The sequence below is a fragment of the Gopherus evgoodei genome, chromosome 8, assembly GCF_007399415.2.
Source record: "Gopherus evgoodei ecotype Sinaloan lineage chromosome 8, rGopEvg1_v1.p, whole genome shotgun sequence".
Taxonomy (NCBI): Eukaryota; Metazoa; Chordata; order Testudines; family Testudinidae; genus Gopherus; species Gopherus evgoodei.
The window spans coordinates 46,760,676-46,775,597 of record NC_044329.1 but is presented as its reverse complement, the minus strand read 5'-3'; the positions used below and the strand labels follow the sequence as shown (position 1 = coordinate 46,775,597).

Here is a 14,922-nt window from a genome sequence, read left to right as displayed (position 1 = left end):
TGGCGAACAACTTTGTGGAGTAAAGTTCTACCCAGGATCAATGAGAGTATCAAAGTCTGGCTCATTGGGTCTTACTGAAGTCAGTGTAAGTCCTTCTATTGACTTTAATAAGCACGAGATCAGGCCCTTCATAAACAAAGGCCATATTCATCCTTAAAGCGCAGGGGAGTATGAAAGAAGTTGCAGAAGAAACAGAGACCCAGGAAGCAGACAGAGAGCTAGCAACCATGTGGAACTGAGGGAAGGATGAGGAAGGACCGAGTGAAACCAACTGCAGTAAGGATGGTTGTTATGCGATATCAGACCAGAAGGTCTCACCAGAATCTTGTACACCAGCTCCCACACCATTATTCTGGGGGAGGGGCCATGGAGAAGGTTTGATCTGATGGATTCTTTTGTTTACTCACAGTCCTATCAGGCACCTGCCCTGCCCCCAGTTTGAGCTCTCTGGCTGAGTGTGCAGCTCCCACTAAGGAACAAAGATTGGGATTGCTTCCTAGGAGGAAAGGGCTGCCCAGCTCTCTCATGATAATATGTCTAATACACAACCAAACCTCTCCTTTATGTTTCCTCTGCAAGCATCTGCACCCCAATGCTGTTCAGGGAAATAACAGTGCCCCTCCTTCAGGCTTTTAGTATCCTGTTATGATCATTTTGTTTTATTAAAGAAACAAAACAAACAAATAACCAATAAAAATACAGAAAGGTAGATGTTTTACCACACATTTCATAGGATAGCCAATAAAATAATGCAGTTACGCAACTATTAGCTTGTCAAAGAGCAGACAACATAAAATTGGACAATATCACACAGACACGCTATGGTGGGGTTAATAATACTGTGATCGTTATTTGACTACAGGGAAGTTACTGGAAATAGTGTTTAAAGATGTGTCAGAAACCAAAGAAAAGCTTTTTGAATTTCAAAGTTATGTTAGGGGGAATTTGGCAGCTCTGGAAAAATCTCTGAAAGATTTTACCCCTGAAGTCCCCTCATTTGTAGCTCCTAACCCAAAGAGGGTATTTGGCATTTCTTCTGATTCAGAAGAGCTGGGTTGTTTCAGTCTCAGCTCCAAACCTCAGAATACAGAGCATGAATGTACGAGAAGAGTAATGCCAATACTCAGTCCACTCCTGCTGTTCCTTCCCACACCTCAGAAGGTTAGAGAGAAGCCTCTTGTGAGATAACCCAGGTTGAGAGGTTGGGGTAAGAGGAAGTATTCCAGATTTAAAATTAAGAAATCCTAACCTTAACTGGGTTCTGGCCCTGGTTTTTAATAATGGTTCTAGGGACAAGGAAAAGTCACAGCCTACTGCAGCACCATATATGCACGATTAATACACTACTCACTCCAATTTCCGCTCAGAAATCAAACTCCAAAAATGCCAAGGCTTTCTACTGTAGGATGACAAGAGAGAGTGGTGTGGAATAATTTGGGGGTGGGGGTTACATGTGTGAAAATTTTGATTAAGCTTAGAAGAAGATATTTGTAAACTACCAGATAAGGCAGATGTTAATGTAACAAATGGCTCCTTGGCCCCCTTATCTAAAGGCCATCCATAGAGTCAAGAATATTTGGAAATTTTGAACAGTTAAGGAGAGCCTTTATGGCTGTTTGTTTTCAAACAATGCCGTTGGTTTATTTGGGAAGTATATACACTGGCACTGAGAGGCACCATCACTTTTGCCCAGAAGAGCCTGGCCAGATTGAAGATTTGCCACATTACATACAGTACTATTACTTACTTAACTTTTGAGGGGGGGGAAGTCTATCCCCAATCTTGGCCCTGAAGCCTTTCACAACATTAACTCAAGAATTAGTATGGTTGTTATAGAACAGTATTGTTTCAGTTATACAGCCAGTTGTCTTATTTGCCCACTCAGTAAAAATAATAGCCTATGAAGTTAATGCTCTTTATGATGTAAACAGATCAATTTGCTTCTAACGCCTCTAATTTTGTTTCTGCATATTGTTTTAAAATGTCAGTTGAATTTAGGAGAAAGGTTGAATTTTGTTTTTATTTTGATAATTTTAAAATTTATATTTGTTTCATTGAGCATCATGGCTAATTGCTAAATCTGAATTTGTTGGGTGCTGCTGTTTAATTCAGGATGTGCTCATTTCTCTAGGATTTTCTACAGTTTATCAAGGATCTCAGAGCAGTTATTCTTTACCTACTTAGCATGTAGACTAGTCATAGTTTGGCTTCTATAGAATTCCTAGGATATTTTCTTTACTTCTCTCACCCTTAGCAGAGAACCTGTTTTATTCCTACAAGCCCCAACCCTTGGCTCAGTGTTAGCAGGGCAGAGAGGAAAAATAAGCTAATATGAAAAAAACAAGAATTTCATTATTATCGCAGATATCCAAATAACTCATTATCATATTTACTGATCGAACTCTAAATTGGGATCCTGAAGAACCTCCATAGTATTTTCCAGGAGGGCTGAATCTATGTGGCAGTAGTGATATCCAACTAGCTATCTGATTTCCTAATTCTTCCAGACAATTACAGCAATGTCAGCTAAAAGCCTATCCTTTCAACACATCAATCCTGTTTTCTCTACTGTCACTTGGATGTTTAGTTATGGAACTTGGGGCTTCACACTCCTAAGATTGTAACTGCAAGGGAAAATAGAGAACTATAGGTCACTTTCTGATCGTGTAAAATCCCCAAACAGATCTCTGGGTTAAAGTGTTCCTTGGGCCAATGTTCTTGACCATACAGGTTCTCTTTGACAAAAGTAGGCAAGTAATCCAGCCTTATTCAGCTGAGCACTTATTTAGCTTTAAGTACATGCTTAAGTCTGTTGAAGCCGATGGGCCGTAAAGTTAAGGATTTAAGCACATGCTTAGTGTTTTGCTACTATGAAGGTGAGTCTCTACAGCCTAATAGTTTGGTTCTGGTTTTAATCTTTCCTGTTAATTTTCTTGAGCCTCGTACCCTTAGAATACCTTTTAAAACACAGTATTCTAGCGCTTAATCATCAGGTCCATATTGAAGGCACTGAAATAATGAACTCCATCTGTGTGAGATGGATGCTGTTGTTCACCCACTCATTGACAGCTACTTCCTCCTGCATTCTATTGCTTTGTGCTGCACAGATCACATCAGGCTTTGCCATTTTTCTTTATTCTTTCCCTGGGTCTGTTATTATACCTATGCACTTGGCTTGCATTCCTCTGACCTATAGCCTTGCATGACTGGTCAGCATTTGGATGGGAGACAGAACATGCAGTACTCTCCACTTGTCTTACCTTCTACACCTACTAGAATACATTCTTTTGCAGAAGGCATAAGACCGAACTGTAAGCATTGAGAATCTTTAGAAGCACAAAGTAAGGACAGCTTGGGAAGGCCAGAAATTAAGAGAGTGGGTAGAGGGAGTGAGCATGGGACACCATGAGGAAAAACAGTAGTGAAGAAAAGCCACAGCTGTTCAAAAAACACAGCTGTCTTCTTACCAACAGCACATCATACAGAGCCATAATTCTTTGCATTAGCTCAGACGTGAAGACAGCAGCAAGGTCAAGATTTCAGTTCTTATCCTCAAAAAAAAAAAAAAAAAGTCTTTATATAAGTAACCCCAGCTATGCTGAGGGACTGCTCTCACTCTTTTCAGTCATGACAGCTGAATTCCACTACAACTGGGAACCTCAAAAATGACAGAGAGAGTTTGCTTAGCAGTGTTCAAGTGCGGAACACAAGCCTGGAAGCAATCAACACTACCAGGCCTCCCTGCTGTCAGACTGAAGCATAAAACCTCTCTCCCCCTAGTCACTAATCATTTTTTTAAAGTTGTTGTAATAGGCAGATTAGAGAAAGCCAGAAATTCTCTAAAAATAAATTCATTAGAGATGACAAGTGCAGTTGTACCACCTTCATAGACTATATGATTCCATGTGTTGCTACTAAGTCCTTATGCCACCATTCTCTCATCAGGTTTTATGGAAATAGATTAATATAATGTTAAGCCTGGATATTTTAAAGCTGCAACAATATCAGCAGATTCAGAGCCAAGGAGGCTCAAGCAACATTAACTGCTCTTTTGAGCACGTGTGTTACCACACACAAATCCACACAGCCAAGCCATATGTTGTAGCTGTCATCTAGTGCAATATTAAGGAACTGCATCTCTTTCCATAACTAGAGGTGCTGAAAAGTAGCATTATAAAAGTGACAGCATGTGTTCATTTTACTACTTTCTAGAGCACAGCTTGTACTTGTTGCACACATTGAAGGGAGCAGTATTAGCACATGAGGCACTTTAATGGCTACTCTTGTTTAGTTCAAGATTTGCCAACTTCACATTGTCAAGGGTTTTTTGACAACCAATCCACTGCAGACTGAGCCAGCTTCTAGCCTTGTTAACAAAGGCAACAAGCTGAGAAAGGACAGAGCTACTTCACTCCAGGCTTGTACTGCTTTGCCATAGGAGCAGCAGAATACAGTCAAACCCCAGCAAAAGGAAGGCAGTAGCACTTGCGACTTTTTCAACACAGAGTATACAGCGGCAAGAGCAGAGAGAAAAAGAAACGTACTAAACAGAGATTAAGCTACAAGGATATAGGGTATAGAAAAGAACCCGCCCATGCTGTTTATTTCTTTAATGTATTTTTTTTTTTCAGTATTTTATTTTCTTGGCCAGAAGAGAGAAGGACAAAGGGTTAGGAGAATCTCGCTGATCACTCTCTTCTGTTTTCAGTTGTCGCTTTATTCCCATTTCTCTCTCTCTCACACATTTCTTCTTTTCACTTCTCCTCCTCCTCTCTTTGGAGGCAAACGGGACATGGTCAACCCATCCCTGCATGTCAGACTTGGTGGCCCTTAAATCAAAATGCGTTGCCAACCCTGAATAATTAATAAAAATGTTATCCAGTCTCAGGTGTAGATGAATATAGCTTCAAGTCTTTGTCAGCTCAAGATTACTGAAAAAGAAATTGGAGCCCTACAGAAGCCAGGATTAGCTAAACAATTAATTGCTTTGCTCATCAAGATGGATCAGAGACCCTATAAACTGAATGTACATTTCAGCAGGATTTCCTGGGGGAGAGAAAACAAGCATATGAAAGCAAAAAACACAAGTAGTTCTTCAAAGTCTGCCTAAGAACAAAAACACTGAAGGAGGCAATTTCCACAAGCTAAGTATTCTCAGGGGTCTAACAAGAATCTTCCCTGAAATCACCAATCTGGAACAGAATGCGAGCAGCTCTACCATGATTCTTATTACTACTACAGAGTACTCATGCGATGCTTTGAATGTCTAGGTACTTACACAGCGCCTGTCGCTGTAGTATCTAAGTGCCTCCCAACTTTTTATGGATTTATCTTCACATCACTCTTAGGAAGTGGAGAAGTATTTTCCCTAGCTGTAAAAATAGGGATAAGGGGTACTGAGAAATGAAGGACTAGATTTTCTAAGTGTACTTGCTCAGCACCAAGCAGCTCCTGTTCTCAGATGGAGCTGTCAAGAGCTGTGCAAAAATCTGGCCACCCATTCAGGTGCCTAAACAGGAGCGGAGATCCTCTCCCGACCAGACCCTGAGCCCTACGTGTCCAATGTTACACATGACAACGTCTGTGTCAATCCTAGGAAATGGAATCCAGACGTGTGGAGTCCCAGTTCACTGCCTTGTCTTTTTTGAAAGGTTAGTCGGGCTGTGGTTAAGTCTGTCTGGTTTTATTCAGAAGGTTTAGATTATAAAACAAACCAAGTGCAAAGTATTTGCTACAGCCACCCCAATGGAAACAAGTTATATTTATATAAATATATATAATCAATCAACGAGAAGCAGCGTAAGTTACATGGAGAACTTACGGTGTTCAGTTAGCCAGGTTCAATTGTTTATGCTGACTGCATAATACAATACAGTAGGCTCAGCACAAGACCCTAAGATGCTGGTCCCTGAACTTTCTAGCCATCTCAAACTCATTCTAATTTGCAGTTTGAATATCTTTCACTCAAAGGGTCTCGTGGCGAAGTTTTTGGCCCATCCTTTCAAAATCCATTCTGGTGTCAGCAATACTGAAACTCACTAGACACCACAGACCAACGTAACACCAGACATAATGCGATAGCTGCAGGGGCTTAACAGAAGGATATTAAATTTACTGGCAACATTTTAATTAAAACTTTACAACTAGAAGCTTCCGGTCCTCCCCTCTACTCTGGAGAAAGGACAGGGCAAAACACACCAAAAACCAACCCAAAAAACCCCTCTCTCCCCCCTAGTGCTGCCTCCCTCCGTGACTCAGAGTTTCCATCTTTCTGACACAAGACTGTCAACACTAGTCTCACATCATACCAAGCAGATCGCTGGAGAACATGGAGCAAAACCTCCCTTCACTCGGCCCTGCAGGTTGGTGGGGCACAGAGCATACCACCGTACAGAACTAACAGCCAAAGAAACATGAGACTAGAAATCAAACCTGGGTCTCCTGCATGGCAATGCAGAGCACTAGTCTTTAGCCAAGTGTGTGAAATCCTTATTATATAGATGATCATATTTATATTGCAATAGTAACTAAAGGCCCCAGTCAGCATCCCCACTGTTTTATACGGCATCTATCTCATAAGAGAACATACAAATTTAAGACTAAATAAGTCAGGCATATAGCTTAAGAACAAAGCCCACCACAAACAGTTCCCAGGGCTATGCTGTTTGATTTAAAAAAAAAAAACAAAAAAAAAAAACTAATAGTTTGTTCTCTTACCTGGTGCAGAAACCAGGATTTGGCATCGAGTGAGAATAGCCAGGAGGAAATCATTGTGAGAATGGACTGCGAAGAGAAAGAGTTCACTCAGACCAACACCAGGAAAGAAAGTTTTACTTGAAGACAGATTCACATTAGCAACATGGCAGGTAAAGTCCAAAGGCAGCCACTGGAAGCTACCTTATAAAGTGATTTTGTTTACACCTTCCAAAGCCATGTTTTCCCAGGCATTCCACTGGCTACATACACCTTCCAATTGATATCCTTTACATAGGTTTTTAGCCTCTCTATGAAATTAGGAGCTGTAAAGGCGAAGGTTCTTTTCTCAGCAGTGGTAAGATCATGTGGCCCAAGAGAAGAGGCAAGTTCTAGTGGAGCAGTAGAAGTTATGTAGTCATACTTCATGCATTGGTGTGTAGCAAGCAGCAACTAACTCAGAATGTGGTATTTTGAGAAATGTGCGAAAACAGAAAAAGGGACACTCCTAGGGACTGTCTCTTACCGTTATCTTGGGTGAGGAGTCTGCGAGCTTCTAGATCAAACTCTTCTTTACTGATCTTTTGCTTGAACCAAAGTTTCAAGTTCGCCCAGTATCTGTGCAAGGGAGAGAAAACGTTAAGCACTATAAACAACATTGCTTTGCCTACTAAGTCTATTCCTTTTCTCCCATTTCTTAAATGGACAGTCATTTAGTTCAGGTCCAGCATTTAACTTTGTGTACGTTTAAAAAAAAATAATAATCTAATAAAAGAAAGCAATGTTTTAAATAACATCAGTGAAAACAGAGAGGGTTGCATAAGAACAGCCATACTGGGTCAGACCAAAGGTCCATCTAGCCCAGTGGCCGATCTTCTGACAGTGGCCAGTGTTAGGTGCCCCAGAGGGAATGAACAGAACAGGTAATCATCAAGTGATCCATTCCCCCATCACTCATTCCCAGCTTCTGGCAAACAGAGGCTAGAGACACCATCCCTGATCATCTTGGCTAGTAGTCTTGATGGACATATCCCCCATGAATTTATCTAGTTCTTTTTTGAACCCTGTTATAGACTTGGCCTTCACAGCATCCTCTGGCAAGGAGTTCCACAAGTTGACTGAGTTGTGTGAAACAAATCCTTCCTTTTGTTTTAAACCTGCTGCCTATTAATTTCATTTGGTGACCCCGAGCTCTTGTATTAGGAGTATAACACTTCCTTATTTACTTTCTCCACACCAGTCATGGTTTTATAGACCTATATCATATTCCCCCTTAGTTGTCTCTTTCCCAAGGTGAAAAGTCCCAGTCTTATTAATCTCTCTTTATATGGCAGCCGTTCCATACCCCTAATCATTTTTGTTGCCCTTTTCTGAACCTTTCCAATTCCAGTATATCCTTTTTGAGATGGGGTGACCACATCTGCATGCAGTATTCAAGATGTGGACATACCATGGACTTCTGTAGAGGCAGTGCGATATTTTCTGTCTTATTATCTATCCCTTTCTTAATGATTCCCAACATTCTGTTTGCTTTTTTGACTGTCGCTGCACATTGAGTGGATGTTTTCAGAGAACTATCCACAATGACTCCAAGATCTCTTTCAGGGTGAAGGAGGAAGATTAAAATATTTCCTTGCAGTGTTGGTAAGCCAGAGAGCATTGTGTTACTGACTGATAATCAGAAAGTGGGGACAACAAAACTAGACCAATTGGTTTCACTTGTTTTAATAACTGCAGTGAAATACATAATTAAAGTTAATTTTTAGTTTTGTCACAACTTTAGATTATTAAAGGTTAGGGAGGTTGTTTTTGAAGTAGTCTGTCTTCTAAATTGCACAGCATCAGCTGGTTACACCCTTGTGTATTCCAACTGTATTTAGACTTGGTATGCTACACACCTCCAGGACTGGATTTGGATAGAGACCTAATGTTTTTAATTTAATAAATATTACTGGGAATTGTGTGATTATGGGAGACTAATTGCCTAGATACAGACTGGGGGGACAAGTGCTACTTATAATGGTAGGTCCCAGCTATTCCTGGATGTGATAGCTGACAGATTTATTCACCACATAGTTACTGAACCTACAAGACATGATGCCATTTTAAATTTGGTATTGGTAAGCAGCAAGGACCTCATAAAAGAATTGGTAATAGAGTACAACCTTTGAGTGAATGCAAGTTTATCCTGCCATTTAGTTAAAACTGAATTATCAAAAATAGACCAGCAACTAGGGTCCTTGATTTCAAAAAGGGCAAATGTAAAAGGAATTAGTTAGCGAATTGGACTGAAGAACTCCAGGATCTGAACATGCAGGTTGTTTGCAGTTTCTGCAACTTTGATTTAACATAGCTATCTGAAGTCTGTGTCCCAAGCAATGGGAAAAAAATTCCTAGGGAAGGATTGCAGATCCAACTAGATGAAGAAGCATCTCAAACATGTTATTCGAAGATAGCAGAAAGCTTACAAGGAATGGATCAGCAAGGAAAGCTACTTCTTGGAGGTCAGCAAGTGTAGGGAAAAAGTGAGACTTGACAAAAGCCAAGCAAAGTTAGACCTTGCAAAGGAAATTAAAACCATCAGTAAAAAGTTCTTTAGCCATATATACACAACAAAAAACTTGAACCCCCCCTAAACCACACACGTTTTTTAGAAGGATATTGGCTTCCAAATACTCACAAGGCTACCCACACTACAGGTTTTCCTTTGTTTTGTCATTAAAAAATAATGTCAAGTTGTTTCAAGATTATGTTATTTGAATCCATTTAAGGGCCAGTTTGTACTGACTGGAAAATGGGGTACAGACTTTTAGAAGCAGTGAGGAAAACCAGTTCCTCAGAATTATCCATTTTCCCCTTTGGTGGCATGTATAAATGTTTGCAAACATTTGTACTAACGCTAATCACTCATTAGCGCAAAGATTTAACAGGTCAGTTTTGGACGTAGTTATGCAGCAGCAAAGCCAGCAGAGGGAGCACAAACACATTAATACAGTTCCCAAACTTCCACAACCTGTGAACCCCTTTCACTAAAATATCAAGTCTTATGAACCCCCTCCTAAAAATGAATATTTCCAGGGATTTTCTCCTTTACCTGAGTATGAATTATAAAAGCAGTGATTTGGAAATATAAAATTTGTTTTTATGACACGATTACACATAAATAATTATCATTACACTATGAAAACGGCAACACAATTCCAAGATCTCACTTGTGTAACTTGTATCACTTTGAATAACCCTGTTATAAGACAAGGCTCCCATGTTTCATCAAGGAGTATCAGATATGAAACAGCATGAAGGTATTTAAAAAAAGCCAACCCAAAGAGTTCCTCCTACACAAGCATTCTGGTCTTGAGCAGCCCAGGCAAACACGTTACAACAAATCTTAAACTTGTTCTTCATAATAATTTTAAAACAATACTAGCTGCCTATTTAATTTTAAAAACCAGAAAAAAAAAAAAGAAAAAATCCACCCCCTTTCCATTCCTTATAAGGAGTATTGAACTTTAAATCTCTTCAGTCTGATAGATATGCTTGCTTTAATCTGCTTAGCTCTTGAAAGTACAGGGGCTCCAGACTGCTGGCCCCGTGCTGTCCAGGTCCCTAGGGACAGCTCTGTCTGTCATTAGGGAATTTCTTCCCCCGCGAGAACCCCCTGTAACATTTCAAACACCCCAGTTCCGGAACCAGTACATTATTACAGAGACTCCTATATTAACATGCTACTGCTGAATATAAACAGTCATACAAATGTAGTCCAAGAATATAGGCGGTGAGAGCAGCACGTCTCATTAGGAAGGTAGTTTGTCCCATATTTGGGATCAGAGTTTATATTTGACTTAGAATCTCAATAATACTTAGCTATAGCACCAAGAGCTCTGAACGTTTGTGAGCATTCTTAATACACATTCCCTGACAGATACCTCCACAAGTTTCTACATTTCTTTGAAGTTTCTCATTCCCTGGAATGGTGGTTCTCTTAAAAAGAGAAGGTATTTAAAATTCAGAAGACTTTAACCTGTATGTTGGGTTTAACCTTCAATGCTGAAACTAGTTGAAAACACTCAGACAATTTAGAAATCTACAGATCATGAGCCCTGCTGTTTGTAAGTGTGGCTGGATGTCAGAAATTTAGTAATAAATCTGGATCACAGCCAGATTTTACTCCAGTAGGGACAACAAATGGATTTAATAGCAGACAGTACATTTGTTCAGGATAATAAAAACATTCCATTAAGAAGTGCATGTAGGTCACATTCATTGTGTCTATGAATGCATGGTTTTTGAAGGCCGGGAAAGGTTCCCACCTTGCTGTCACATCAACTTATTCTTAAGGGCTGCTCAGACATTCCAAGACAGAGCCAAAACATTTCATTGGTGGAAGAAGGGAGTACAGCATCTGAGGAAGCCAGCTGGCTCTCTCCAAATATAAAGCAGAGGAATATAGGCATTTACTTACTTTTTTGAGTCCTAGTAGTGCTTCAAACCTCTGTTTCCCTCTCAGATAAAGATGCAGAGGGAAACAGAGCAGGCCTCCATCCCCCCCACCAAGATTACAACATGCAGCTGCAGCACCTTTCTTACCCTCCCACACCCCCATGGATCCCTACTCCTGTTCCTAAATGATTCAGCAGATATGCCACCTTGCCACCGGTCACCATGACAGCAATTACTTTGTGACTCTGCTGATGAGCACAGAGAACACTGGGATAATTAATGCTGTTTCAGCAACCATAAGTTGGGCGGGGAGAAAGGGGAATTAAACATTTGTGTTTTTAAATATTTTTGAATCAAAACGTATCATTTTTAATCCACATAGGAGAGGGGAGACATAACACTTCCTGTGACTGTTTCCAGATCTCTCCCCCCCGCAACTCTGCCTATAGCCTCCTGTTAAATTGATAGATTTTTCGCAGTGCAAACACTGCAGAGCAGTGCACATCCCATTTCATGGGTTTAATCCCAGGCAGTGTGGTGGACAGGAAATGAGCAGAGAGGTGGGCTGAAAAGCATAGAGTCCTTAAGGTAATGATATTACCCAGTCATAGTTATGATCAGAAATAATTTTTTTTAATATTTCTCCTTCTTCCCATACATAGCTCAGTGGTTTGAGCATTGGTCTGCTAAACCCAGGGCTATTAGTTCAATCCTTGAGGGGGCCATTTAGGGATCTGGGGCAAAAATCTATCTGGGGACTGGTCCTGCCTTGAGCAGGGAGTTGGACTAGATGACCTCCTGAGGTCCCTTCCAATCCTGATATTCTATGATATAAAACACTGTGGCGAATGATGTAAACCGGGGTAGGCAACCTATGGCATGTGTGCCGAAGGCTTATTTTCAATGGCACTCACACTGCCTGGGTCCTGGCCACTGGTCCAGGGGGCTCTGCATTTTAATTTAATTTTAAATTAAGCTTCTTAAATATTTTAAAAACCTTATTTACTTTACATAGGACAATTTAGTTATATATTATAGACTTACAGAAAGAGACCTTCTAAAAATGTTAATGTATTACTGGCACAGCACACGAAACCTTAAATTAGAGTGAATAAATGAAGATTCGGCACACCACTACAGAAAGGTTGCCGACCCTGATGTAAAACTTTAAAAGCACATTTGAGGGAAAAGGGAAAGTGCTCCCAATAATGTAAACAATCAACTCATCAAATGAATATATAATAGAATTGGCCAGTGTTAGACCAACAGGGTCCGAAAAACCCTGGTGAATAGGAAACTTTCCCTGACAAGAGGGATGAGAAACAGCTGTGCTCCACTAACTAAGGGATACAATGTGGCTTATTGGCACAATGCATTGGACTGAGACCCAGGAGACCTAGTTCTATTCCCAGCTCTCCCAATGGTCAGCTGGGTGAATGAGCAAGTCACTTCACATGTGTGAGCCCAGTTCCCCCCCCTCTGTAAAATGGAGCTAATGATACAGATCTCTATTACAAAATGCTTAAAAATAGAACCATAATGGCTGAAACCCACTTCTTATAAGTGGAGATTATGAAGATAAACTTACAGATATAATAGAAAGTTGTCACACTGAGTCTGCAGACAGTCTACTACCTGTGATGCTGCCCATAGCATGCTAAAACAGCAACAGAATGAAATTGACAAGACTTGAGTCAGTTTGACTCACAGCAGGCATAGAGCCATAAGGCAAGATCCCCAAAAAACTAAGATTCAGAGTAGCAGACACCTGCCTTCAAAGGCAGATGCCTGTGAAATGGGATGAAAGGTAGAAGAGAAAAATGCCTTCCCCCTTCTAGTATCTAGAGAAGGCAGAAGGTATGGCATTAGGGTTTATAACATGCCAAGAAGCATAGAAGATGGAGCATCTGCAGATGGAGGGTGAGAATTGTGTTTCTGTGCTCTCTAGATCATACAGATACACCTATCAGAGGGGTAGTTGTGTTAGTCTGGATCTGTAAGAGCAGCAAAGAGTCCTGTGGCACCTTATAGACTAACAGACATATAGGAGCATGAGCTTTCGTGGGTGAATACCCACTTCTTTGGATGCAGCACTCTAATACCCAGAGTTTACGCCTGCCATTAATAATACTACATCTCTACCTCGATATAATGCTATCCTCAGGAGCCAAAAAAAAAATCTTACTGTGTTATAGGTGAAGCCACGTTATATTGAACTTGCTTTGATCCACGGGAGTGCACAGCCCTGCCCCTTCGGAGCACTGCTTTTCTGCGTTATATCAGGTCACGTTATATTGGGGTAGAGGCATACCTAGCTCTCACAGAGTGCTTTACAAGGAATGGAAATATCATTTTGGTGATGGGACAATAAAGGCACACAGATGTGAAGTGACTTGACCAGAGTCAAAATAACCCAGTGGAAAAACCGAAGACAGAACCCATTTGTCTGTTATACTGACAAATTCAGTTTCTGTTATACTGCTTATAAACAGAAGTCTCTAATTTGTTATTTAAGGCCATGTCTACATCTAAAATTTTGCAGCGCTGGTTGTTACAGCTGTATTAGTACAGCTGTATAGGGCCAGCGCTGCAGAGTGGCCACACTTACAGCAACCAGCGCTGCAAGTAGTGTTAGATGTGGCTACACTGCAGCACTGTTGGGCGGCTTCAAGGGGGGTTCCGGGAACCCGAGAGCAAACCGGGAAAGGAGACCAGCTTCGCCGCGGTTTGCTCTCGCGTTCCCGGAGCCACCCAGCAAACCGCAGGGAAGGAGACTTGCTTGCTCGGGGTTCCGGGAACGAGAGAGCAAACCGGGAAAGGAGACCAGCTTCACCGCGGTTTGCTCTCGCGTTCCCCGAACCACCCTGCAAACCGCAGGGAAGGAGACCTGCTTGCTCGGGGTTCCGGGAACGAGAGAGCAAACCGGGAAAGGAGACCAGCTTGATTACCAGAGGCTTCCTCCTTCCACGGAGGTCAAGAAAAGCGCTGGTAAGTGTCTACATTGGATTACCAGCGCTGGATCACCAGCGCTGGATCCTCTACACCCGAGACAAAACAGGAGTACGGCCAGCGCTGCAAACAGGGAGTTGCAGCGCTGGTGGTGCCCTGCAGATGTGTACACCTTCAAAGTTGCAGTGCTGTAACTCCCTCACCAGCGCTGCAACTTTCTGATGTAGACAAGCCCTAAGTTTATTACAGGGAAAATGGGGAAACAATTATATAAAACTAAAGTTTAGCATAGGCAGAGGCACATGAACTATCTGGTCCATTGTACTCAGACAGAATTCTTGCAGATTTCTAAGTTTACTGTAAGTAAAAGACCAAGAGAGAACAACCAGTTCTCATTTTGCTTACTAGCGGTTTAGTTTAAGCAGAGAGGAAAAGGGGCATCCTTAATTAAATAGTCAGACTTTAAATGACCTAGTTAAGCCCCACCTGTGTTAAAAAGGTGGGCCTACAGTTTCTCATGGTGGAACAGGATGTTTTAGTGCAAACCCAGAGGGTGAAAAAAGCTTGCCTCTCAGCATGAAGACCAGCTCATATAAAGTAAACAAGAGTGCAGCAGGAGTCAGCAGGTCCCTTCCGGCTACATTTGCCAGCTTTTTGCTAAATCCGGAGTTTTAACTGGATAGAATTAAACTAGATAGACTGTGGGAAAAGAGACAGAGGCTGCTACTTCATCACTTCCCCTGATCTCTTACTGCCCCGATGGCCCGAGCACGGGGTGAAACGGGCCCGAACGGCCATTAAGCTTGGCCTGCAAAGCTCAAGCTTCCTGTCAACGAATGA

General features: G+C 41.4%; 1 protein-coding gene across 2 annotated transcripts in view; it reads right to left on the bottom strand.

The window, feature by feature from the left end:
* The window catches only part of TADA1 (transcriptional adaptor 1), a 29,450-nt gene that overhangs the window by 13,392 nt on the left and 1,136 nt on the right, over positions 1-14,922 (bottom strand). For both annotated transcript variants that reach the window (XM_030572385.1, XM_030572386.1), the window contains exons 2-3: positions 7,220-7,311; positions 6,718-6,783 (exon numbers count right to left, since the gene is read on the bottom strand). In XM_030572385.1, coding sequence (XP_030428245.1) covers positions 6,718-6,783; positions 7,220-7,311 — 158 coding nt within the window. The remainder of the gene's footprint in view (positions 1-6,717; positions 6,784-7,219; positions 7,312-14,922) is intronic.